General features: G+C 45.1%; 1 protein-coding gene across 1 annotated transcript in view; it reads left to right on the top strand.

The window, feature by feature from the left end:
• Positions 1-27,666, top strand: part of hck (HCK proto-oncogene, Src family tyrosine kinase) — a gene marked incomplete at its 5' end in the record, with an annotated part of 40,869 nt that overhangs the window by 4,484 nt on the left and 8,719 nt on the right. The window contains 7 exons of the mRNA XM_083769906.1: positions 4,619-4,661; positions 6,638-6,737; positions 11,424-11,519; positions 12,059-12,162; positions 15,468-15,620; positions 22,433-22,585; positions 26,078-26,260. Coding sequence (XP_083626032.1) covers positions 4,619-4,661; positions 6,638-6,737; positions 11,424-11,519; positions 12,059-12,162; positions 15,468-15,620; positions 22,433-22,585; positions 26,078-26,260 — 832 coding nt within the window. The remainder of the gene's footprint in view (positions 1-4,618; positions 4,662-6,637; positions 6,738-11,423; positions 11,520-12,058; positions 12,163-15,467; positions 15,621-22,432; positions 22,586-26,077; positions 26,261-27,666) is intronic.

Here is a 27,666-nt window from a genome sequence, read left to right as displayed (position 1 = left end):
GTCTCACAGAAAAGCAGAACCAAAGAGGCTCGGGGCTAAATGAAAGGCGACTCGCCATTTAAAATGGCAGCCGTAAAAAAAAAAGCTGATCTGAGACCAGCTATAGCCTCCCCTTGTTATTATGCTACTTATTTTATTTATCTTTTCTTAACCCATTCTGACCTGAGATCAGATTCTAAAAATGTCTTCTATACACATCCTGACAGTTTTCTGAAAAAGCTATGTTTCTATGTCAGTCGTTCTTCGATTTTTCTCAAAAATAGCAGACCTACAAGCTCGTAGCGCGCCACCGAGTGGCGCGCTACGAGCTTGTAGATCTGCTATTTTTCAATAGCTAAAGCATAACATAATGCACCAGTGTGGGTGATATGGCTTATCATTCAGGGCTTATGAGCTTTCTCAGTCCTGGACATTTCATATAGTGGTCATTTGATAAGATCGGTGCTGATTTGCAAAAATCAAGACATTTTCAGTCTTCTTTTTTTTTGCTCTAACAGCAAGTTGAGAAAACAGGCTTGAAATGTTCAATTCTTTATTTATTTTAAGAATATATATTCAAAGATTCAAAGAACACCAAAATGGGTTAACTCTATGTTCAAGACATTATCTCTGCAACCAATGGTCTTAGAGCCCAAAGTGTATATAGCCTTCACACACAGTGGGAGTTTCCGACAGGGTTATAGGTATACTAAAAACTAATTAAAAGACACATATTTCTATCATTCAATCAATCAATGTAGGTTCCGATTGGTTTCACATATGGCTAACACCGGGCGCGTCAGCGTCGCGTCACCGTCAGGGAATGTTCCCTTTTTTATATATATATATATATATAATTTTTATCCCACGATTTTGTAACCCCTTTCACCCCTGTGTCAATCATCTAATGTGATCCTGGGCTCTACACACCCTCCACCAACCTAGTCCCCATATATGGGGGACAAGGGGAGACCAACCTAGTCCCCATATATGGGGGACAAGGGGAGAGCAACGGACTTGAACTCATGCTTCCTTCATGCCTGAGTGTCCAAGTTGCTCCTTTACACCTGACAGGGGGGAATTTCCCTGGTTGGACGTAGCGCGTGGAAGGAACACGTTATTCCAACCAGTTCCTTTCCCCTCCATCAGGCGCCCCGGCTGGCCAGGGGGAGGCAGTTTAGAGACCAGGATTACTGCATGTTTTTTGTGAGGGTACCTACCCTAGGGGACACGGGGAGAACATGTGAGGGTACCTACCCTAGGGGACACGGGGAGAACATGTGAGGGTACCTACCCTAGGGGACACGGGGAGAACATGTGAGGGTACCTACCCTAGGGGACACGGGGAGAACATGTGAGGGTACCTACCCTATAGGGGACACGGGGAGAACATGTGAGGGTACCTACCCTAGGGGACACGGGGAGAACATGTGAGGGTACCTACCCTATAGGGGACACGGGGAGAACATGTGAGGGTACCTACCCTATAGGGGACACGGGGAGAACATGTGAGGGTACCTATCCTAGGGGACACGGGGAGAACATGTGAGGGTATACCTACCCTAGGGGACACGGGGAGAACATGTGAGGGTATACCTACCCTAGGGGAAACGGGGAGAACATGTGAGGGTACCTACCCTAGGGGAAACGGGGAGAACATGTGAGGGTACCTACCCTAGGGGACACGGGGAGAACATGTGAGGGTACCTACCCTAGGAGGGAATGTTCCCTTTTTAATCAATGAAGGGTGGCTCCACTGCCCGCGTTGCGTTGCGTTGCGTCGCGGGTGGAGCCCCGCTGTTAGCCTTGCGTTTAGCTTGGCCGTAACTGTGCTTTCTAAGTGAAAATGTGGGCTGTTCTCAGCCCTACTATCAAGGTTCCAGAAGCTTTTGCAACGTTACCCAACGCTCCGTTGCAACGTTGCAAGTTTACAGTTTACGTTGCAACTTCAACGTTGCGTTTTAGCTGTTGAGAAATAGCAGATCTACAAGATCTTAGCGCGGCACCGAGTGGCACGCTACGAGCTTGTAGATTTGCTATTTTCTTTGTAAAACTGCATGGCCTGGCCAGCCGGGGCGCCTGATGGAGGGAACTGGTTGGACTAACGTGTTCCTTCCACGGACCAAATGATCATATGTCCTCATATTCTCCTGTTTCTCTCTCTGTACAGACCAGGACCAAATGATCATATTTCCTCATATTCTCCTGTTTCTCTCTCTGTACAGACCAGGACCAAATGATCATATTTCCTCATATTCTCCTGTTTCTCTCTCTGTACAGACCAGGACCAAATGATCATATTTCCTCATATTCTCCTGTTTCTCTCTCTGTACAGACCAGGACCAAATGATCATATTTCCTCATATTCTCCTGTTTCTCTCTCTGTATATATACAGACCAGGACCAAATGATCATATTTCCTCATATGCTCCTGTTTCTCTCTCTGTCTACAGACCAGGACCAAATGATCATATTTCCTCATATTCTCCTATGTTTCTCTCTGTATACAGACCAGGACCAAATGATCATATTTCCTCATATTCTCCTGTTTCTCTCTCTGTCTACAGACCAGGACCAAATGATCATATTTCCTCATATTCTCCTCTGTTTCTCTCTGTCTACAGACCAGGACCAAATGATCATATTTCCTCATATTCTCCTATGTTTCTCTCTCTGTCTACAGACCAGGACCAAATGATCATATTTCCTCATATTCTCCTATGTTTCTCTCTCTGTCTACAGACCAGGACCAAATGATCATATTTCCTCATATTCTCCTCTGTTTCTCTCTGTCTACAGACCAGGACCAAATGATCATATTTCCTCATATTCTCCTGTTTCTCTCTCTGTCTACAGACCAGGACCAAATGATCATATTTCCTCATATTCTCCTCTGTTTCTCTCTGTATACAGACCAGGACCAAATGATCATATTTCCTCATATTCTCCTGTTTCTCTCTCTGTCTACAGACCAGGACCAAATGATCATATTTCCTCATATTCTCCTATGTTTCTCTCTCTGTCTACAGACCAGGACCAAATGATCATATTTCCTCATATTCTCCTCTGTTTCTCTCTGTCTACAGACCAGGACCAAATGATCATATTTCCTCATATTCTCCTGTTTCTCTCTCTGTCTACAGACCAGGACCAAATGATCATATTTCCTCATATTCTCCTATGTTTCTCTCTCTGTACAGACCAGGACCAAATTATCATATTTCCTCATATTATCCTATGTTTCTCTCTCTGTCTACAGACCAGGACCAAATGATCATATTTCCTCATATTCTCCTGTTTCTCTCTCTGTCTACAGACCAGGACCAAATTATCATATTTCCTCATATTCTCCTATGTTTCTCTCTCTGTCTACAGACCAGGACCAAATGATCATATTTCCTCATATTATCCTATGTTTCTCTCTCTGTCTACAGACCAGGACCAAATGATCATATTTCCTCATATTCTCCTGTTTCTCTCTGTCTACAGACCAGGACCAAATGATCATATTTCCTCATATTCTCCTCTGTTTCTCTCTCTGTCTACAGACCAGGACCAAATGATCATATTTCCTCATATTCTCCTGTTTCTCTCTCTGTCTACAGACCAGGACCAAATGATCATATTTCCTCATATTCTCCTATGTTTCTCTCTCTGTCTACAGACCAGGACCAAATGATCATATTTCCTCATATACTCCTATGTTTCTCTCTCTGTCTACAGACCAGGACCAAATGATCATATTTCCTCATATTCTCCTATGTTTCTCTCTCTGTCTACAGACCAGGACCAAATGATCATATTTCCTCATATTCTCCTCTGTTTCTCTCTCTGTCTACAGACCAGGACCAAATGATCATATTTCCTCATATTCTCCTCTGTTTCTCTCTGTACAGACCAGGACCAAATGATCATCTTTCCTCATATTCTCCTCTGTTTCTCTCTGTCTACAGACCAGGACCAAATGATCATATTTCCTCATATTCTCCTCTGTTTCTCTCTCTGTCTACAGACCAGGACCAAATGATCATATTTCCTCATATTCTCCTGTTTCTCTCTCTGTACAGACCAGGACCAAATGATCATATTTCCTCATATTCTCCTATGTTTCTCTCTCTGTCTACAGACCAGGACCAAATGATCATATTTCCTCATATTCTCCTGTTTCTCTCTCTGTATTCAGACCAGGACCAAATGATCATATTTCCTCATATTCTCCTGTTTCTCTCTCTGTCTACAGACCAGGACCAAATGATCATATTTCCTCATATTCTCCTATGTTTCTCTCTCTGTCTACAGACCAGGACCAAATGATCATATTTCCTCATATTCTCCTGTTTCTCTCTCTGTCTACAGACCAGGACCAAATGATCATATTTCCTCATATTCTCCTGTTTCTCTCTCTGTCTACAGACCAGGACCAAATGATCATATTTCCTCATATTCTCCTCTGTTTCTATCTCTGTACAGACCAGGACCAAATGATCATATTTCCTCATATTCTCCTCTGTTTCTCTCTGTACAGACCAGGACCAAATGATCATATTTCCTCATATTCTCCTGTTTCTCTCTCTGTCTACAGACCAGGACCAAATGATCATATTTCCTCATATTCTCCTCTGTTTCTCTCTGTCTACAGACCAGGACCCAGTCCATCCCTGCCTCCACTGCACCAAATGAAGGTAAAGAAAAAGATAATCTTCACACCATCTCTGCTTTATTTCAGTAATGCACAGTTTTGTAGTCAAAACGAGTAGCGTACAAGTGACGACAACCTTGGTCGTCGATGTCTTTCCCAGTTGAGCTATACACTATAGCATTTGTTGCACCTACTCGAAGGGCCCCCCTTCACCCGCGCGCACCATTTTTGCTGTTTTTTGGAGCCGTTTTGGGGCGGTTTTATGCCCTTATATTGGCCTATTTCCGGTCGCCTACCCCCCCCCCCCCAGAGTGACAGCCAATCTAGCGCATTGTTGCTGCTTTACACACACAATTTGCACTTTTCAGCTGCCCTTCTCACCAACAATAAAACACTAATCTTTTTAGACACCATTTATTTCATTCGGATTAGCAGGAAAGTTTTCTGTAAAAAAAAAAAAAGAAAAAAACTTTGTTTTTCTTTTTTTTTTGGAGGGGCCCCTGGTGCCCAAGGGCCCCTGGGCACGTGCCCAAAGTGCCCATATGGTAGATCCGGCCCTGGTACAGCACCATCTTTCAAAACAACTGTTTTGAAAGGCGCTCTATAAATAAAATGACCTTACCGTACCTTACCTATAGTAGCTATACAGTAGAGAATGTCCTCACAACCTCTGCCTCTGTATTTATAAATATCCCCCCTCCCCCGAGCATGTACACTTACATTATGTATTACACAGATCAGTCGCTGATAAAAAAAAAAAAAACACAGCTTTGACCTTTTTGTTTAGTTTTAATCAAAGAATATAACTTACGGCACCTTTTTAAGTGTATTAAAGAACATTTACACATCCTCTGCATTTAAACCACCCATTTAGTCCAATCTACATTAACCCTTTGGTGTGTTCAGTGTAAAATGACTTATAATGGATCTCTTGTCCACTAGTCCCTTCCTAACATTATACTGGATCTCTTGTCCACTAGTCCCTTCCTAACATTATACTGGATCTCTTGTCCACTAGTCCCTTCCTAACATTATACTGGATCTCTTGTCCACTAGTCCCTTCCTAACATTATACTGGATCTCTTGTCCACTAGTCCCTTCCTAACATTATACTGGATCTCTTGTCCACTAGTCCCTTCCTAACATTATACTGGATCTCTTGTCCACTAGTCCCTTCCTAACATTATACTGGATCTCTTGTCCACTAGTCCCTTCCTAACATTATACTGGATCTCTTGTCCACTAGTCCCTTCCTAACATTATACTGGATCTCTTGTCCACTAGTCCCTTCCTAACATTATACTGGATCTCTTGTCCACTAGTCCCTTCCTAACATTTTACTGGATCTCTTGTCCACTAGTCCCTTCCTAACATTATACTGGATCTCTTGTCCACTAGTCCCTTCCTAACATTTTACTGGATCTCTTGTCCACTAGTCCCTTCCTAACATTATACTGGATCTCTTGTCCACTAGTCCCTTCCTAACATTATACTGGATCTCTTGTCCACTAGTCCCTTCCTAACATTTTACTCTAGTTTTTATTTGTTGACGAAATTGTCAGTAAATTTAGTCTTAGTTTTAGTCATCATAGCATAGTCTTTAGTTTCCATTTAGTTTTCGTCAGTGAAAAAAGGTAATCGACGGACATTTTTCGTCATAGTTTTAGTCGCCGAAATCAAGGCTGACTTCAGTAAAACATATTATTTTATCTTTATATTATTTAGGAGACGTCTTCAGTAAAACATATTTATATTTTATATATATATATATATATATATATATATTATTATATATTTTCTCCCCCAGGTGACGGGGGGGTCTTCAGTAAAACATATTATTTTCTCCCCCAGGTGACATATTAAACATATAAAACATATTATTTTCTCCCCCAGGTGACATATTAAACATATAAAACATATTATTTTCTCCCCCAGGTGACATATTAAACATATAAAACATATTATTTTCTCCCCCAGGTGACATATTAAACATATAAAACATATTATTTTCTCCCCCAGGTGACGGGGGGGTCGTGGCCATCGCGCTGTACGACTACGAGGCTCTGCATGATGGAGACCTGGGCTTCAAGAAGGGAGACAAGCTGACCATCCTAAAGGAGTGAGTTCTGATTCTGATTCTGATTCTGGTTCTGAACATCCTAAAGGAGTGAGTTCTGATTCTGATTCTGGTTCTGGTTCTGACCATCCTAAAGGAGTGAGTTCTGGTTCTGGTTCTGATTCTGAACATCTTAAATGAGTGAGTTCTGCCCTTTTACCCGTCTGTAAAACAACTGCCCTTTTACCCGTCTGTAAAACAACTGCCCTTTTACCCGTCTGTAAAACAACTGCCCTTTTACCCGTCTGTAAAACAACTGCCCTTTTACCCGTCTGTAAAACAACTGCCCTTTTACCCGTCTGTAAAACAACTGCCCTTTTACCCGTCTGTAAAACAACTGCCCTTTTACCCGTCTGTAAAACAACTGCCCTTTTACCCGTCTGTAAAACAAACTGCCCTTTTACCCGTCTGTAAAACAACTGCCCTTTTACCCGTCTGTAAAACAACTGCCCTTTTACCCGTCTGTAAAACAACTGCCCTTTTACCCGTCTGTAAAACAACTGCCCTTTTACCCGTCTGTAAAACAAACTGCCCTTTTACCCGTCTGTAAAACAAACTGCCCTTTTACCCGTCTGTAAAACAAACTGCCCTTTTACCCGTCTGTAAAACAACTGCCCTTTTACCCGTCTGTAAAACAACTGCCCTTTTACCCGTCTGTAAAACAACTGCCCTTTTACCCGTCTGTAAAACAACTGCCCTTTTACCCGTCTGTAAAACAACTGCCCTTTTACCCGTCTGTAAAACAACTGCCCCTTTACCCGTCTGTAAAACAACTGCCCTTTTACCCGTCTGTAAAACAACTGCCCTTTTACCCGTCTGTAAAACAACTGCCCTTTTACCCGTCTGTAAAACAACTGCCCTTTTACCCGTCTGTAAAACAACTGCCCTTTTACCCGTCTGTAAAACAACTGCCCTTTTACCCGTCTGTAAAACAACTGCCCTTTTACCCGTCTGTAAAACAAACTGCCCTTTTACCCGTCTGTAAAACAAACTGCCCTTTTACCCGTCTGTAAAACAAACTGCCCTTTTACCCGTCTGTAAAACAACTGCCCTTTTACCCGTCTGTAAAACAACTGCCCTTTTACCCGTCTGTAAAACAACTGCCCTTTTACCCGTCTGTAAAACAACTGCCCTTTTACCCGTCTGTAAAACAACTGCCCTTTTACCCGTCTGTAAAACAACTGCCCCTTTACCCGTCTGTAAAACAACTGCCCTTTTACCCGTCTGTAAAACAACTGCCCTTTTACCCGTCTGTAAAACAACTGCCCTTTTACCCGTCTGTAAAACAACTGCCCTTTTACCCGTCTGTAAAACAACTGCCCTTTTACCCGTCTGTAAAACAACTGCCCTTTTACCCGTCTGTAAAACAAACTGCCCTTTTACCCGTCTGTAAAACAACTGCCCTTTTACCCGTCTGTAAAACAAACTGCCCTTTTACCCGTCTGTAAAACAACTGCCCTTTTACCCGTCTGTAAAACAACTGCCCTTTTACCCGTCTGTAAAACAACTGCCCTTTTACCCGTCTGTAAAACAACTGCCCTTTTACCCGTCTGTAAAACAACTGCCCTTTTACCCGTCTGTAAAACAACTGCCCTTTTACCCGTCTGTAAAACAAACTGCCCTTTTACCCGTCTGTAAAACAACTGCCCTTTTACCCGTCTGTAAAACAACTGCCCTTTTACCCGTCTGTAAAACAACTGCCCTTTTACCCGTCTGTAAAACAACTGCCCTTTTACCCATCTGTAAAACAACTGCCCTTTTACCCGTCTGTAAAACAACTGCCCTTTTACCCGTCTGTAAAACAACTGCCCTTTTACCCGTCTGTAAAACAACTGCCCTTTTACCCGTCTGTAAAACAACTGCCCTTTTACCCGTCTGTAAAACAACTGCCCTTTTACCCGTCTGTAAAACAACTGCCATTTAAAGGAGAATTCCATGCTAGAATGCTTTCTTATCTTTCTTACCTTTCTTTGTAGTTGTTACATCCCCACCAAAGAGGTCCAGGTGTTTTCTTGTGCAAAAACTCCTTATTGGCTATTTTCCCTACCATAAGCCCTCAATGAATTGCATTGCATTGAATGGGAATTGTATGGGGCTATGGGGTGTTATGCTAATTCACTTATTTCCATCGAAAGAAGTAGTAAAGTGTGCCGCTTGGGATATTATTTACATTATGAAGAGAGGATATATACAAAGAAATTATAATTTTGAGCGATGGAAATAAGCAAATTAGCACAACACCCCATAGCCCCATTCAATTCCCATTCAATTCAATGCAATTCATTTAGGGCTTATGGTAGAGGAAATAGCCAATAAGGAGCTTTTGCACAAAATAACACCTGGACCTCTTTGGTGGGGACGTAACAACTACAAAGAAAGGTAAGAAAGCCTTTTAGTATGGAATTCTCCTTTAACCCGTCTTTAAAACAACTGCCCTTTTACCCGTCTGTAAAACAACTGCCCTTTTACCCGTCTGTAAAACAACTGCCCTTTTACCCGTCTGTAAAACAACTGCCCTTTTACCCGTCTGTAAAACAACTGCCCTTTTACCCGTCTGTACCCGTCTGTAAAACAACTGCCCTCTCCAGACCACGAATGCAGCGTTTACTACATGGTGAAAGAAATGCAAAATGCCCTCCTCTCCTCTCCTCTCCTCTCCTCTCCTCTCCTCTCCTCTCCTCTCCTCTCCATGCCATGCTGGAATGAAGGCAGCATTCAGCAGATATAGCTTTTTTCCCCGAAGTCTCCTGAACTTTGAACGCAGCATTTTGTCCAGCCAGTTGTGAGTGTGTGTTACTTTTAAAAGTCACTCACAGCTCCTCACACTGATGAAGGCTGGCTATAGCCGAAACGTCCATTTGTGATGTAGAGAATTATAACAGTTAAAATGCATGCGTACAACCTTTTAGCTATGATATTACGATGTTGACTTAAGCAGATAACGCACCATTAGTCAGAGGTAAGAGCAGGTCGTCCAATGATCCGTGGGGCAGCGGTTTGAATCCCGGCTCCTCCTCCTGTCCACATGTGGAAGTGTCCTTGGGCAAGACACTGAACCCCACATCGCCTCCAGTGAGACACTGAACCCCACACTGCCTCCAGTGAGACACTGAACCCCACACTGCCTCGAGTGGGTCGGTGTGAGCTCGCCACCGTCGGTTTGTGAATGTGGGGAAGTGAGGACGCTGGCGTCGACTGTTCACCGCTTCACCTCCCAATGTATGAATGAATGAACCTTCACCTCCCAATGTATGAATGAACCTTCACCTCCCAATGTATGAATGAATGAACCTTCACCTCCCAATGTATGAATGAACCTTCACCTCCCAATGTATGAATGAATGAACCTTCACCTCCCAATGTATGAATGAATGAACCTTCACCTCCCAATGTATGAATGAATGAACCTTCACCTCCCAACGTATGAATGAATGAACCTTCACCTCCCAATGTATGAATGAATGAACCTTCACCTCCCAATGTATGAATGAATGAACCTTCACCTCCCAATGTATGAATGAACCTTCACCTCCCAATGTATGAATGAATGAACCTTCACCTCCCAATGTATGAATGAATGAACCTTCACCTCCCAATGTATGAATGAATGAACCTTCACCTCCCAACGTATGAATGAATGAACCTTCACCTCCCAATGTATGAATGAATGAACCTTCACCTCCCAACGTATGAATGAATGAACCTTCACCTCCCAATGTATGAATGAATGAACCTTCACCTCCCAATGTATGAATGAATGAACCTTCACCTCCCAACGTATGAATGAATGAACCTTCACCTCCCAATGTATGAATGAATGAACCTTCACCTCCCAATGTATGAATGAATGAACCTTCACCTCCCAACGTATGAATGAATGAACCTTCACCTCCCAATGTATGAATGAATGAACCTTCACCTCCCAACGTATGAATGAATGAACCTTCACCTCCCAATGTATGAATGAATGAACCTTCACCTCCCAACGTATGAATGAATGAACCTTCACCTCCCAATGTATGAATGAATGAACCTTCACCTCCCAATGTATGAATGAATGAACCTTCACCTCCCAACGTATGAATGAATGAACCTTCACCTCCCAACGTATGAATGAATGAACCTTCACCTCCCAATGTATGAATGAATGAACCTTCACCTCCCAATGTATGAATGAATGAACCTTCACCTCCCAATGTATGAATGAATGAACCTTCACCTCCCAATGTATGAATGAATGAACCTTCACCTCCCAACGTATGAATGAATGAACCTTCACCTCCCAATGTATGAATGAATGAACCTTCACCTCCCAATGTATGAATGAATGAACCTTCACCTCCCAATGAATGAATGAATGAACCTTCACCTCCCAATGTATGAATGTATGAATGAATGAACCTTCACCTCCCAATGTATGAATGAATGAACCTTCACCTTCCAATGTATGAATGAATGAACCGTTCTTAAAGCGCTTTGAGCACTTGAAAAAGTGCATTTCATTACAAGAAAAGTTAACTATCATCCATAAAACATACCATCGCTGTCTGGCAGAAACCTTGTACCTCCATAGTTCAACTTTTAATGTCGTCGTTGTCCCCTCTCTCTCTGTCTCTCTCCCCCTCTCTCCCCCCCACCCCCCTCTCTCCCCCCCCTCCCCCCCCCCCTCTCCCCCCCCCCCCCCCCCAGGTCAGGGGAGTGGTGGAAGGCGATGTTAATCAGCAGCGGTCAGGAGGGATTCATCCCCAGTAACTATGTGGCCAAAGACACTTTGGAGACAGAGGAGTAAGTATAGTTAATTAGTTACTATACTACATTATGTTGTGTAATGTGTATAACATGCTATAGTTACTACTACATTATGTTGTGTAATGTGTATAACATGCTATAGTTACTACTAGGAGACAGAGGAGTAAGTATATTTAACCCATTCTGACCATGAGATCAGATTCATACGAGGTTTCCACTGGACACACACACACACACACACTGGTCTGATTAATTAGTTACTACTACATTATGTCATATAATGTATTATAGTGTATATTATATGACATTATGTCATATAATGTATTATAGTGTATATAATATGTATTATAGTGTATATAATATGTATTATAGTGTATATAATATGTATTATAGTGTATATAATATGCATGTTCTGTATTTGTCCTGTGGACATGTATCACTCTTGGGGCGAAAAAATATAATGTTTGGTGTTGGTGTGTACAATATGATGTGATATGGATTGATTGAATGATTGAATGATTGAATGATTTAATGATTGATTGAATGATTTAATGATTGATTGATTGATCCATCAGGTGGTTCTTTAAGGGCGTGAGCAGGAAGGACGCTGAGAGGACGCTGCTGGCCTCGGGAAACAAAGTGGGTTCCTTCATGATCCGAGACTCTGAGACCACCGTAGGTGAGACCCCCGTCAGAACCTCACCTCCTCACCTCACCTTACACCACACACCACCTGTTAGACTCTGAGACCCCCGTCAGAACCTCACCTCCTCACCTCACCTTACACCACACACCACCTGTTAGACTCTGAGACCCCCGTCAGAACCTCACCTCCTCACCTCACCTTACACCACACACCACCTGTTAGACTCTGAGACCCCCGTCAGAACCTCACCTCCTCACCTCACCTTACACCACACACCACCTGTTAAGGCTCATACATAGTCTGGATTTTCGGTGGTGAGGTGACCGCCGAACTACAACATGACGTCACAAGCCGCGGTGAAGAGCAAACCACCGCCACCGCTCCAGCCCTTCTCTCTGTTTTTACTCACCACCGCTCAATGTTATTTCAGCTCCGGTGGTCAGCTCACCACCGGAGTGGTGGTCACCTCATCACCGAAAATCCAGACTATGAATAGGCCTTTAGACTCTGAGACCACCGTAGGTGAAACCCCCGTCAGAACCTCCTGTTAGACAGTCAGACCCCCGTCAGAACCTCCTGTTAGACAGACCCCCGTCAGAACCTCCTGTTAGACAGACAGACCCCCGTCAGAACCTCCTGTTAGACAGACCCCCTTCAGAACCACCTGTTAGACAGACCCCCGTCAGAACCTCCTGTTAGACAGACAGACCCCCGTCAGAACCTCCTGTTAGACAGACCCCCGTCAGAACCTCCTGTTAGACAGACAGACCCCCGTCAGAACCTCCTGTTAGACAGTCAGACCGTCAGAACCTCCTGTTAGACAGACAGACCCCCATCAGAACCTCCTGTTAGACAGTCAGACCCCCGTCAGAACCTCCTGTTAGACAGTCAGACCGTCAGAACCTCCTGTTAGACAGACAGACCGTCAGAACCTCCTGTTAGACAGTCAGACCGTCAGAACCTCCTGTTAGGCAGTGAGACCCCCGTCAGAACCTCCTGTTAGACAGTCAGACCGTCAGAACCTCCTGTTAGACAGTCAGACCGTCAGAACCTCCTGTTAGACAGTCAGACCGTCAGAACCTCCTGTTAGACAGTCAGACCGTCAGAACCTCCTGTTAGACAGTCAGACCCCCGTCAGAACCTCCTGTTAGACAGACAGACCCCCGTCAGAACCTCCTGTTAGACAGTCAGACCGTCAGAACCTCCTGTTAGACAGTGAGACCGTCAGAACCTCCTGTTAGACAGACAGACCGTCAGAACCACCTGTTAGACAGTCAGACCGTCAGAACCTCCTGTTAGACAGTGAGACCGTCAGAACCTCCTGTTAGACAGACAGACCGTCAGAACCTCCTGTTAGACAGTCAGACCGTCAGAACCTCCTGTTAGACAGTCAGACCCTCCTGTTAGGCAGTGAGACCCCTGTCAGAACCTCCTGTTAGACAGTCAGACCGTCAGAACCTCCTGTTAGGCAGTCAGACCGTCAGAACCTCCTGTTAGACAGACAGACCCCCGTCAGAACCTCCTGTTAGACAGACAGACCCCCGTCAGAACCTCCTGTTAGACAGTCAGACCCCCGTCAGAACCTCCTGTTAGACAGACAGACCCCCGTCAGAACCTCCTGTTAGACAGTCAGACCGTCAGAACCTCCTGTTAGACAGTCAGACCGTCAGAACCTCCTGTTAGACAGACCCCCGTCAGAACCACCTGTTAGACAGTCAGACCGTCAGAACCTCCTGTTAGACAGACAGACCGTCAGAACCACCTGTTAGACAGTCAGACCGTCAGAACCTCCTGTTAGACAGTCAGACCCTCCTGTTAGGCAGTGAGACCCCCGTCAGAACCTCCTGTTAGACAGTCAGACCGTCAGAACCTCCTGTTAGACAGTCAGACCGTCAGAACCTCCTGTTAGGCAGTCAGACCCTCCTGTTAGACAGACAGACCCCCGTCAGAACCTCCTGTTAGACAGACAGACCCCCGTCAGAACCTCCTGTTAGACAGTCAGACCGTCAGAACCTCCTGTTAGACAGACCCCCGTCAGAACCTCCTGTTAGACAGACAGACCCCCGTCAGAACCTCCTGTTAGACAGTCAGACCGTCAGAACCTCCTGTTAGACAGACCCCCGTCAGAACCTCCTGTTAGACAGACAGACCGTCAGAACCACCTGTTAGACAGTCAGACCGTCAGAACCTCCTGTTAGACAGTCAGACCGTCAGAACCTCCTGTTAGGCAGTCAGACCCTCCTGTTAGACAGACCCCCGTCAGAACCTCCTGTTAGAGAGTCAGACCGTCAGAACCTCCTGTTAGACAGTCAGACCGTCAGAACCTCCTGTTAGACAGACAGACCCCCGTCAGAACCTCCTGTTAGACAGTCAGACCCCCGTCAGAACCTCCTGTTAGACAGTCAGACCCCCGTCAGAACCTCCTGTTAGACAGTCAGACCCCCGTCAGAACCACCTGTTAGACAGTCAGACCGTCAGAACCTCCTGTTAGACAGTCAGACCCCCGTCAGAACCTCCTGTTAGACAGTCAGACCGTCAGAACCTCCTGTTAGACAGTCAGACCGTCAGAACCTCCTGTTAGACAGTCAGACCCCCGTCAGAACCTCCTGTTAGACAGTCAGACCGTCAGAACCTCCTGTTAGACAGACAGACCCCCGTCAGAACCTCCTGTTAGACAGTGAGACCCCCGTCAGAACCTCCTGTTAGACAGACCCCCGTCAGAACCTCCTCTTAGACAGTCAGACCGTCAGAACCTCCTGTTAGACAGACCCCCGTCAGAACCACCTGTTAGGCAGTGAGACCCCCGTCAGAACCACCTGTTAGACAGACCCCCGTCAGAACCTCCTGTTAGACAGTCAGACCGTCAGAACCTCCTGTGAGATTGTAGATCTGCTATTTTCAACATGCAACCAAAGTGTAAAATATGTCATTACAACGACATCAAGGCCTGTCAAAACACATTTTAGTCGACTAAATCAACTGTAGATTTAGTCAACTAAAATCGTATGACATTTAGTCGACTAAAACTAGACTAAACACTAGAATATTCCAGGTGACTAAAATGTAACTAAGACTAAGTGAAAACGATTCAGGAGACTATGACTAAAACTACGACTAAAACTAAAAATAGAAATTTGCTGCCAAAAACAACACTGGTTTCACCGTTTCAAGGTTTCAAGGTTTCACGAACATAATCCTCTCCGTCTGTCTGTCTGTCTGTCTGTCTGTCTGTCTGTCTGTCTGTCTGTCTGTCTGTCTGTCTGTCTGTCTGTCTGTCTGTCTGTCTGTCTGTCTGTCTGTCTGTCTGTCTGTCTGTCTGTCTGTCTGTCTGTCTGTAGGTAGCTACTCTCTGTCCGTGCGGGACTCGGACGCGCCGAGCGGAGGAGAGTCGGTGAAGCATTACAAGATCCGCACGCTGGACAACGGAGGCTTCTACATCTCCCCTCGCATCACCTTTACCTCCTTACAGGACCTGGTCAGCCACTACAAGAGTGAGTACACCCCTCCTTTACCTCCCTGTCAGGACCTGGTCAGTACCTCCTTTACCTCCCTGTCAGGACCTGGTCAGAACCTCCTTTACCTCCCTGTCAGGACCTGGTCAGTACCTCCTTTACCTCCCTGTCAGGACCTGGTCAGTACCTCCTTTACCTCCCTGTCAGGACCTGGTCAGTACCTCCTTTACCTCCCTGTCAGGACCTGGTCAGTACCTCCTTTACCTCCCTGTCAGGACCTGGTCAGAACCTCCTTTACCTCCCTGTCAGGACCTGGTCAGTACCTCCTTTACCTCCCTGTCAGGACCTGGTCAGTACCTCCTTTACCTCCCTGTCAGGACCTGGTCAGTACCTCCCTTACCTCCCTGTCAGGACCTGGTCAGTACCTCCTTTACCTCCCTGTCAGGACCTGGTCAGTACCTCCTTTACCTCCCTGTCAGGACCTGGTCAGTACCTCCTTTACCTCCCTGTCAGGACCTGGTCAGTACCTCCTTTACCTCCCTGTCAGGACCTGGTCAGTACCTCCTTTACCTCCCTGTCAGGACCTGGTCAGTACCTCCTTTACCTCCCTGTCAGGACCTGGTCAGTACCTCCCTTACCTCCCTGTCAGGACCTGGTCAGTACCTCCCTTACCTCCCTGTCAGGACCTGGTCAGTACCTCCTTTACCTCCCTGTCAGGACCTGGTCAGTACCTCCTTTACCTCCCTGTCAGGACCTGGTCAGTACCTCCTTTACCTCCCTGTCAGGACCTGGTCAGTACCTCCTTTACCTCCCTGTCAGGACCTGGTCAGTACCTCCTTTACCTCCCTGTCAGGACCTGGTCAGTACCTCCTTTACCTCCCTGTCAGGACCTGGTCAGAACCTCCTTTACCTCCCTGTCAGGACCTGGTCAGTACCTCCTTTACCTCCCTGTCAGGACCTGGTCAGTACCTCCTTTACCTCCCTGCCAGGACCTGGTCAGTACCTCCTTTACCTCCCTGTCAGGACCTGGTCAGTACCTCCTTTACCTCCCTGTCAGGACCTGGTCAGTACCTCCTTTACCTCCCTGTCAGGACCTGGTCAGTACCTCCTTTACCTCCCTGTCAGGACCTGGTCAGTACCTCCTTTACCTCCCTGTCAGGACCTGGTCAGAACCTCCTTTACCTCCCTGTCAGGACCTGGTCAGTACCTCCTTTACCTCCCTGTCAGGACCTGGTCAGTACCTCCTTTACCTCCCTGTCAGGACCTGGTCAGTACCTCCTTTACCTCCCTGTCAGGACCTGGTCAGTACCTCCTTTACCTCCCTGTCAGGACCTGGTCAGTACCTCCTTTACCTCCCTGTCAGGACCTGGTCAGTACCTCCTTTACCTCCCTGTCAGGACCTGGTCAGTACCTCCTTTACCTCCCTGTCAGGACCTGGTCAGAACCTCCTTTACCTCCCTGTCAGGACCTGGTCAGTACCTCCTTTACCTCCCTGTCAGGACCTGGTCAGTACCTCCTTTACCTCCCTGTCAGGACCTGGTCAGTACCTCCTTTACCTCCCTGTCAGGACCTGGTCAGTACCTCCTTTACCTCCCTGTCAGGACCTGGTCAGTACCTCCTTTACCTCCCTGTCAGGACCTGGTCAGAACCTCCTTTACCTCCCTGCCAGGACCTGGTCAGTACCTCCTTTACCTCCCTGTCAGGACCTGGTCAGTACCTCCTTTACCTCCCTGTCAGGACCTGGTCAGTACCTCCTTTACCTCCCTGCCAGGACCTGGTCAGTACCTCCTTTACCTCCCTGTCAGGACCTGGTCAGTATCTCCTTTACCTCCCTGTCAGGACCTGGTCAGTACCTCCTTTACCTCCCTGTCAGGACCTGGTCAGTACCTCCTTTACCTCCCTGTCAGGACCTGGTCAGAACCTCCTTTACCTCCCTGTCAGGACCTGGTCAGTACCTCCTTTACCTCCCTGTCAGGACCTGGTCAGAACCTCCTTTACCTCCCTGTCAGGACCTGGTCAGTACCTCCTTTACCTCCCTGTCAGGACCTGGTCAGTACCTCCTTTACCTCCCTGCCAGGACCTGGTCAGTACCTCCTTTACCTCCCTGTCAGGACCTGGTCAGTACCTCCTTTACCTCCCTGCCAGGACCTGGTCAGTACGTCCTTTACCTCCCTGTCAGGACCTGGTCAGTACCTCCTTTACCTCCCTGTCAGGACCTGGTCAGAACCTCCCTGCCTCCTCCTGTCGTGGAGGGTTTAGAATAAAGACCTTTTATGAAAAAAGGTCTTTTCTCCAGGCCGGGAAGCGTCTCTGGCCCCCAGCTTCTCTCTAAAATGCACCTTGTGACATTTTAACCCATTCTGGTGTTAGCATCATGTTATGCTTTAGCTATTGAAAAATAGCAGACCTACAAGCTCGTAGCGCGCCACAGAGTGGCGCGCTACGAGCTTGTAGGTCTGCTAACTTTGAAAAATCGAAGAACGACTGACATAGAAACATAGCTTTTTCAGGAAACTTTCAGGATGTAGAAGAACATTTTTAGAATCTGATCTCAGGTCAGAATGGGTTAATCAGACCAGTGTGTGTCCAGTGGAAACCTCATATGAATCTGATCTCAGGTCAGAATGGGTTAATAAAGTAACGTAATGTACCGGACAGAGTAACTTCTTCTACTGTACGGCATTTCCAGCCTGATTGGCAGCATTCGGTGGGTTTGTAATTGTGAGGACAATAACCCACAGGACCTGTATCACATTTATCCCTGGTCTGTTTGATATAGATCTGATAAATATGCCTGCTAAGGATGTGTATCACATTTATCCCTGGTCTGTTTGATATAGATCTGATAAATATGCCTGCTAAGGATGTATACAGTATGTCATCTGCAATAATATGTGTTCATAGATTCACTCATTCAGACATGACGAAAGAACAACAATTAACATTTTCATCATCGACTACATTCAACTACTACACTTTAATCTTATCCACTCATGCGTGTGCACGCACACACATACACAGTCACACACACACACACACACACACACACACACACACACACACACACACACACACACACACACACAATTTACAATTTAGGCATTTAGCAGACGCTCTTAATCCAGAGCGACTTACATTAAGCAAGAACAAAAAGCATGGCAATACATCACATAAAAAGCATTTATCATGAAACATGCGTAAGCTAAGAACGTAACAGTGGAATATCTATATAATGAAACTATACATATAACACACACAGACACACACACACACACAGTCACACACACACACACACACACACACACACACACACACACACACACACACACACACACACACACACACACACACACACACACACACAGTCACACACACACACACACACACACACACACACACACAGTCACACACACACACACACACACACACACACACACACACACACACACACACACACACACACACACACACACACACACACACACACACACACACACACACACACACACACTAAATAGAAAATAAATGGAAGGAGGCAGCTCAAATTCAAAATACATTTACAAAGGAAGTGTAAATTCCTCATTTTGCTCATTATCTGCACGTCTTAAGAAATAAGGAAGCGACACATCCGGTGACAATAAAACCTCCAGACAACGACTGGCTGGCCTTATGCTCAAAGACAGACAGCGTGGGTACAGTACAGTACAGTACAGTACAGTACAGTACAGTACAGTACAGTACAGTACAGTACAGTACATATGCATACTGTACGTTCAATAAGCTACACGCCAACGTATACCTACTTTTTTCACTGGGCACAATCACTTCTGGTGTGCACAGCGGTCCTTAACCCATTCTGACCTGAGATCAGATTCATACGAGGTTTCCACTGGACACACACTGGTGGTCTGATTAACCCATTCTGACCTGAGATCAGATTCATACGAGGTTTCCACTGGACACACCCTGGTCTGATTAACACTATTGATAAAAGTAATAAATAAATGTTTTGTATTGCCAAAAAAGAAACCTTATTCTATCGTGGTATCAAATTTCACACAATATTTCTTGAAAGTTGTTGTTTTTTGTTGAACACTTTTCAATTTTGATGCCAATACTTTTTGTACTACTTATACTCGAGTACACATTTTTTATTCTAGACTATTTTACTGGTAAACAAAGTAGTTTGCAGTAATGATACTTTTATTTAAAGTAAATAAAAAATGACTTTCTACACCACTGCAGGAAAAGGAATGGTAATCACTTGATACACAGCACCCTCTGCTGGCCAAACAGCGTTACTACTGGCTGAACATTGCATTTGCATGTAGTTTTAACTGTAAGACCCGGATATATTTCTACTTGCAAAAAAGAGATTTCTCTACTACTTTGTACTACTAGGAATTATGTTAACAAAATATATATATATAAAAAAAAAGGTTTGATGGAAATGTTATGCACATTTATAATAATTATATAATAATATAATAAATTAATAATTTACATTAAGGGGATATCTTTCACAATAATGAATAAAACATGTTCTAGACATTCTAATGATGTCTAAAAAATATTACAATTATTTCACTTAAAGGTTAAAGGTCAAATGTCATAGGTTAAAAAAATGTCAAAATTGCACAGAGTCCAGACATTTTTAATTTGTGTGAATTTCAGCCTCTGTGGGGGGGGGTATTTATATGCACATATCATGACCAATGGCATTGAAATGGCATTGCAATGAACATCACTGATGACGTTTAGGTGGAAAAAGAACAGAGAAAAATAATAATAATTAAGTAATTAATATAAATAAAATAATATATGGGATATATTATTTTATATAAATAATATATGGGATATATTATTTTGGGGATTATTTATTTCATGACAAAACAATGTAGACACTGACCTCAAATTTAACCCAGTCAGGACGTTGAAAATGTTTAAAAATAGCAGAAATAGCAGATCTACAAGCTCATAGCGCCACGCTACGAGCTTGTAGATCTGCTATTTACTTTGCTTCTGGGGGGGTCTCTGGAACAACATATTTTCAGATGGGGGTCAGAGAACAAATTATATATATCTTTTGGGGGTCCTTGACATGAAAATGTTTGAAATGTTTTTTTCTGAAAACTGTCAGGATTTAGAAGACATGCAGGTCTAAATGTGTTAATCAGACCAGTGTGTGTCCAGTGGAAACCTCGTATGAATCTGATCTCAGGTCAGAATGGGTTAAAAGACAAATGAAATAATGTGATTGATTGTTGTCTCTCCCACAGAGCAGTCCGATGGCCTCTACCAGTCCCTAACCAGTCCCTGTATCATTGTTCTCTCCACAGAGCAGTCCGATGGCCTCTACCAGTCCCTGACCAGTCCCTGTATCATTGTCTGTCTCCACAGAGCAGTCCGATGGCCTCTACCAGTCCCTGACCAGTCCCTGTATCGTTATTCTCTCCACAGAGCAGTCCGATGGCCTCTGTCAGTGCCTCACCAGTCCCTGTATCATTGTCTGTCTCCACAGAGCAGTCCGATGGCCTCTGTCAGTCCCTGACCAGTCCCTGTATCGTTATTCTCTCCACAGAGCAGTCCGATGGCCTCTGTCAGTGCCTCACCAGTCCCTGTATCATTGTCTGTCTCCACAGAGCAGTCCGATGGCCTCTGTCAGTCCCTGACCAGTCCCTGTATCATTGTTCTCTCCACAGAGCAGTCCGATGGCCTCTACCAGTCCCTGACCAGTCCCTGTATCATTGTTCTCTTCCACAGAGCAGTCCGATGGCCTCTACCAGTCCCTGACCAGTCCCTGTATCATTGTCTGTCTCCACAGAGCAGTCCGATGGCCTCTACCAGTCCCTGACCAGTCCCTGTATCATTGTTCTCTTCCACAGAGCAGTCCGATGGCCTCTACCAGTCCCTGACCAGTCCCTGTATCGTTGTTCTCTCCACAGAGCAGTCTGATGGCCTCTACCAGTCCCTGACCAGTCCCTGTATCATTGTCTGTCTCCACAGAGCAGTCCGATGGCCTCTGTCAGTCCCTAACCAGTCCCTGTATCATTGTTCTCTCCACAGAGCAGTCCGATGGCCTCTACCAGTCCCTGACCAGTCCCTGTATCGTTGTTCTCTCCACAGAGCAGTCCGATGGCCTCTGTCAGTCCCTGACCAGTCCCTGTATCATTGTTCTCTCCCACAGAGCAGTCCGATGGCCTCTACCAGTCCCTGACCAGTCCCTGTATCATTGTTCTCTCCACAGAGCAGTCCGATGGCCTCTGTCAGTCCCTGACCAGTCCCTGTATCATTGTTCTCTCCCACAGAGCAGTCCGATGGCCTCTACCAGTCCCTGACCAGTCCCTGTATCATTGTTCTCTCCCACAGAGCAGTCCGATGGCCTCTACCAGTCCCTGACCAGTCCCTGTATCGTTGTTCTCTCCACAGAGCAGTCCGATGGCCTCTGTCAGTGCCTCACCATCCCCTGTATCATTGTTCTCTCCACAGAGCAGTCCGATGGCCTCTGTCAGTGCCTCACCATCCCCTGTATCATTGTTCTCTCCACAGAGCAGTCCGATGGCCTCTGTCAGTGCCTCACCATCCCCGTGTATCATTGTTCTCTCCACAGAGCAGTCTGATGGCCTCTGTCAGTGCCTCACCATCCCCGTGTATCATTGTTCTCTCCACAGAGCAGTCTGATGGCCTCTGTCAGTGCCTCACCAGTCCCTGTATCGTTGTTCTCTCCACAGAGCAGTCCGATGGCCTCTGTCAGTGCCTGACCAGTCCCTGTATCGTTGTTCTCTCCACAGAGCAGTCCGATGGCCTCTGTCAGTGCCTCACCATCCCCTGTATCGTTGTTCTCTCCACAGAGCAGTCCGATGGCCTCTGTCAGTGCCTCACCATCCCGTGCATCAGCCTGAAGCCACAGAAGCCCTGGGAGAAAGACGCCTGGGAGATCCCCAGGGAGTCCCTGAAGCTGGACAAGAGGCTGGGCGCCGGGCAGTTTGGAGAGGTGTGGCTGGGTGAGTCTCTGTCACAACATCAACTTTATTTATTTATTCATGTATTATTATTGTTTTTGGCTTTCCTGCCTTTATTGATATAGTTACAGTCACCGGCGTATAGGGTCCACTGGTGGCCCAGTCAGTTTAGAGCTGAGAAAACGTTGCATATACTGTAAATATTATATTTATATTACTAGGCCGATTAACCCATTCTGGGCGGGCACCCATTTTGGTGTCAGCATCATGTTATGCTTTAGCTATTGAAAAATAGCAGATCTACAAGCTCGTATCGCGCCACCGAGTGGCGCGATACGAGCTTGTAGGTCTGCTATTTTTGAAAAACCTAAGACACTTTTAGAATCTGATCTCGGGTCAGAATGGGTTAATAATGAAACTGTCAGGATGTAGAGGACATTTTTAGAATCTGATCTCAGGTCAGAATGGGTTAACCCATTCTGACCGGGCACCCATTTTGGTGTCAGCATCATGTTATGCTTTAGCTATTGAAAAATAGCAGATCTACAAGCTCATATCGCGCCACCGAGTGGCGCGATACGAGCTTGTAGGTCTGCTATTTTTGAAAAATCGAAGAGCGACTGACATTTTTAGAATCTGATCTCAGGTCAGAATGGGTTCATCAGACCAGTGTGTGTCCGGCGGAAACCTTGTATGAATCTGATCTCAGGTCAGAATGGGTTAAGGAAGAACCTGTTGAATGTTCCCCTCCGTCACGGTTGATGCTGCAACAGCCAACAGGCCGTACTTCTTGTTTTGGTCTCTGCCTCTTCAACCACAAGCCATTTTGTATTGCCTTCAATACATACGTTTACACTTTCTAAATGGTGCATTACTGCATTTATACAGCGCCTTTATCCAAGGCGCTTTACATAGATGTGTGCATTACATTCACCCATTCACACACACACACACACACATTCATTTGGAAAAATGCTTAATTAGTCTTAGTCAGTCTTAGTCATTTCTGTCCTTGATAGTTTTAGTCGACGGAAACTCCTAATGGTTTTAGTCAGTTTTAGTCATTTTAGTAAAAGGTTTTAGTCCAGTTTGTCAAAAAATTAAAAATGTCTTTAAATAAAATGTCTATAGCGTATAGGTATTAATTAGAGCTGGGACTCGATTAAAAAAAAAAATCTAATTAATCAGAGGCTTTGTAGTTAATTCATCTCGATTAATCGCATTTTAATCGCATATCATTATTTGACCCAAGAACTGTGAGAGAGCCATTTTTTTAATGGATTTTGGTATACCAGTGAATCAATGAATAGTGAATACATAAGTTTAAGCAATAAAACATTGTTTTTGTAGTAATATCTCAAAATTAATAATTTATATAGAGCTTTTCTGAGTACCCAAAAATGCTTTACAAGGGGGACATGATAAATCAAAAACAACTTTATTAAAGGAAAAACACTAAGTAAATAAATTAAATAGCTGGGGAAAGCAATATTGAAGGTGTGGATGGTGGGGGCATGCCTCTGAGAGTTTTGGGGAATGCATCCTACAGGGTTTGGGGGGGGGGGGGCTTCAATTGGTGCAGCAAATATGTGACATGACCATAAGAAAACACCTCTGTGTTTCTTCCGTGGACATACAGTAACAGCCATAGCAGATTTTACATTTTATTTGGCCATAACCGTTTAGTTAGAAACCATGTCATCTGGTCGGGTACTTGAACTGCTACTGGGAGTTGGAATAACATTAGATCTGATCCATAGTGTTAGAAGGAGGAAAGTAGGCTTACACATCTTTTTTATGTTAAAAACGAGGTGCTGCGAGGATCAAATTAAGTACCATAGAACTCCTGAGTCCTAACTACGCTATCGACCAGAGCTACTGTTGTTGATTGACGTTAGCTTCCAGGCTAGGCTCGGTGCAACATGTTTCGCATCGAGCCGATACTAGAGCTTGACGAGGTGCGGTGATTCTTTATTGAATAATTGCACACAACTGTGCTGTAATCCACGCTATCATCGGATAGCCTTTTAAATCCTATTTCCAATCCACGGGGACAAGCAAAGTGATCTCAGCGGGTTCCCCCAGTCTGGTGGTGTTATTGTTGTCTGAAGAGGACACTACGGTGTGTGTGTGTGTGTGTGTGTGTGTGTGTGTGTGTGTGTGTGTGTGTGTGTGTGTGTGTGTGTGTGTGTGTGTGTGTGTGTGTGTGTGTGTGTGTGTGTGTGTGTGTGTGTGTGTGTGTGTGTGTGTGTGTGTGTGTGTGTGTGTGTGTGTGTGTGTGTGTGCATGCATGCAGATGGGCGTGACCAACAAGGAAAGGAGACTGGAGAGGAGGATAGAGGCGAGAGCAGTGACATTATTGGCGGAACATTTTCATGCATTTAAAACTTTGTTCGTCAATCCACTAACATTTTCGTCTAGCCTCGTCTTGTCAGCGATAACACACACACACGTCTCGTCATCGTCATCGCGTCAAACAGAGCTAATTAGCTCGTCAGCGTCAGTCTTGTCCCGAATTATTTGAGTGTCGTTCGTTTTAGTCCTTCTTAGTCCTGGAAAAAGGGGCGTTGACGTCGTCATTTACGTTATCGTCAGTCCTGACGAAAACAACACTGCGTGCGAGGCACCAACCTGCACATCAGGAGCAATCAGGGGTTCAGAGTCTTGCTCAAGGACACTTGGCGGTGTCCACCATGCATTATGTACTCTGTGTCCTCAAGGTGGCGCTGTAGACCATGTATCATGTGTACCATGTGTCCTCCTGTCCTCAGCCATGTACACCAAGGTGGCGCTGTAGACCATGTATCATGTGTACCATGTGTCCTCCTGTCCTCAGCCATGTACAACAAGGGGGCGCTATAGACCATGTATCATGCAGTGTTGTTTTTGGCAGCAAATTTCTATTTTAGTTTTAGTCATAGTCTCTTGAATAGTTTCCATTTAGTTTTAGTCACATTTTAGTCACCTGGAATGTCTTAGTGTTAGTCTAGTTTTAGTCGACTAAATATCATAAGATTTTAGTCGACTAAATCTACAGTTGATTTAGTCAAACAAAATGTATTTTGGTGTTCTTTGATGCTGTCGTAACGACCGTTTTTTTCACTTGCTGAAAATAGCTGATCTACAAGCCCACAACACGTCGCAGCGTGACGCGTTGTGAGCTTGTAGATCAGCTATTTTCAGCATGCAACCAAGTGTAAAATGACTTATACTGGATCTCTTGTCCACTAGTCCCTTCCTAGCATTTTAGTCTAGTTTTTATTTGTCGACGAAATTGTCAGTATATTTAGTCTTAGTTTTAGTCATCGTAGCTTAGTTTTCATTTAGTTTCCATTCGTTTTTGTCAGTGAAAAAAGGTAGTCGACGAACATTTTTCGTCTTGGTTTTAGTCGACGAAAACAACACTGCGCTATAGACCATGTATCATGTGTGCTCTGTCTCCCCCTGCTGTCCTCAGCCATGTACAACAAGCACACCAAGGTGGCGCTGTAGACCAGGTATCATGTGTGCTCTGTCTCCCCCTGCTGTCCTCAGCCATGTACAACAAGCACACCAAGGTGGCGGTGAAGACCATGAAACCAGGCACCATGTCGGTGGAGGCCTTCCTGGCCGAAGCCAACCTGATGAAGAGCCTCCAGCACGACAAGCTGGTCCGCCTCAACGCCGTGGTGACCAAGGAGGAGCCTATCTACATCATCACGGAGTACATGCAGAAAGGTCTGTGGCGTGCGTGCGCGCGCGTGTGTGTGTGTGTGTGTGTGTGTGTGTGTGTGTGTGTGTGCATGTGTGTGTGTGCGTGTGTGTGTGTGTGTGCATGTGTGTGTGTGTGCGTGTGTGTGCCAGTGTTGTTTTCGTCGACTAAAACTAAGACGAAAAATGTTCGTCGACTACCTTTTTTCACTGACTAAAACAAATGTAAACTAAATGAAAACTATGCTACGATGACTAAAACTGAGACTAAATATATTGACAATTTCGTCAACAAATAAAAACTAGACTAAAATGTTAGTAAGGGACTAGTGGACAAGAGATCCAGTTTTATGCTGGGTTGCATGCTGAAAATAGCAGATATACAATCTCACAACGCGTCGCGCTGCGACGCGTTGTGAGATTGTATATCTGCTATTTTCAGCATGCAACCAAAGTGTAAAATATGTCATTACAACGACATCAAGGCCTGTCAAAATACATTTTAGTCGACTAAATCAACTGTAGATTTAGTCGACTAAAACCGTATGACATTTAGTCGACTAAAACTAGACTAAACACTAGAACATTCCAGGTGACTAAAATGTGACTAAGACTAAGTGAAAACTATTCAGGAGACACTGGTCCTAATTCATTAAAAATGAAATACGCCACCGTTACACTGTGGCGGAAACAGATATCGTATTTATCCGTCCGATCAAGCTGCGTTGAGATGACGTGTTATTCAGAGAGTGGTGTGTAACACAGGTGCGCTGGCGTAGCGCAGGTGTATGTCATACTGAAAGCAGCGGGTGCAAAGTGATCGGAAAAGCACCCGACAACCTCATCTGCATTGATCCACGCCCCATATCGCACCATAAAAGGCTTCAAGCATGACTCAGCAGACAGCAGTTTGTCTGAGATCACAGCCGCGGTCACTGCTATCCAAGCTTGCAACGGTGCGTGCTCCGCTGAAGCAATATAATTATAATTTATTTAATTAAGTTCGGGACCAAGGCGGGTGCTCACTCACACCTTTGCAGAGGTAAAACATATCCGATATTTAAAATATCGGATATGTCAATGCAAAAGTCGTCTTTTCAGAGAGAGCGAGAGAGAGAGACGAGAGAGGGAGGGGGGCGCAACACTGTTGCGCGATAAAGAACAGTAGCCCATACATTCATAAGTAAATATATTATAGGCCTACCTCGCAGGCCTGGGATCCTCTTGTCTGAAGAAATTATAATCCAGTGAGTTTATCCAGTGAGTTAAACTATTCTGTGTGTGGCATCCATGTGATCAATATCATTATACATTATTATAAATTCTGTCTGTCTGTCCGTCATGTTCACGAGTGGAGGTGAGCTGGCTTAAAACTGATATGACTGGCCGACTTTCAAACACGCTGCATTCATTAGGCTAATGTGGTCTTCTAT

The sequence above is a fragment of the Protomyctophum parallelum genome (genome assembly GCF_964188405.1).
Source record: "Protomyctophum parallelum genome assembly, chromosome: 7".
Taxonomy (NCBI): Eukaryota; Metazoa; Chordata; class Actinopteri; order Myctophiformes; family Myctophidae; genus Protomyctophum; species Protomyctophum parallelum.
Note: the sequence above shows the minus strand (reverse complement) of the source record. Positions and strands in the feature narration are given on the sequence as shown.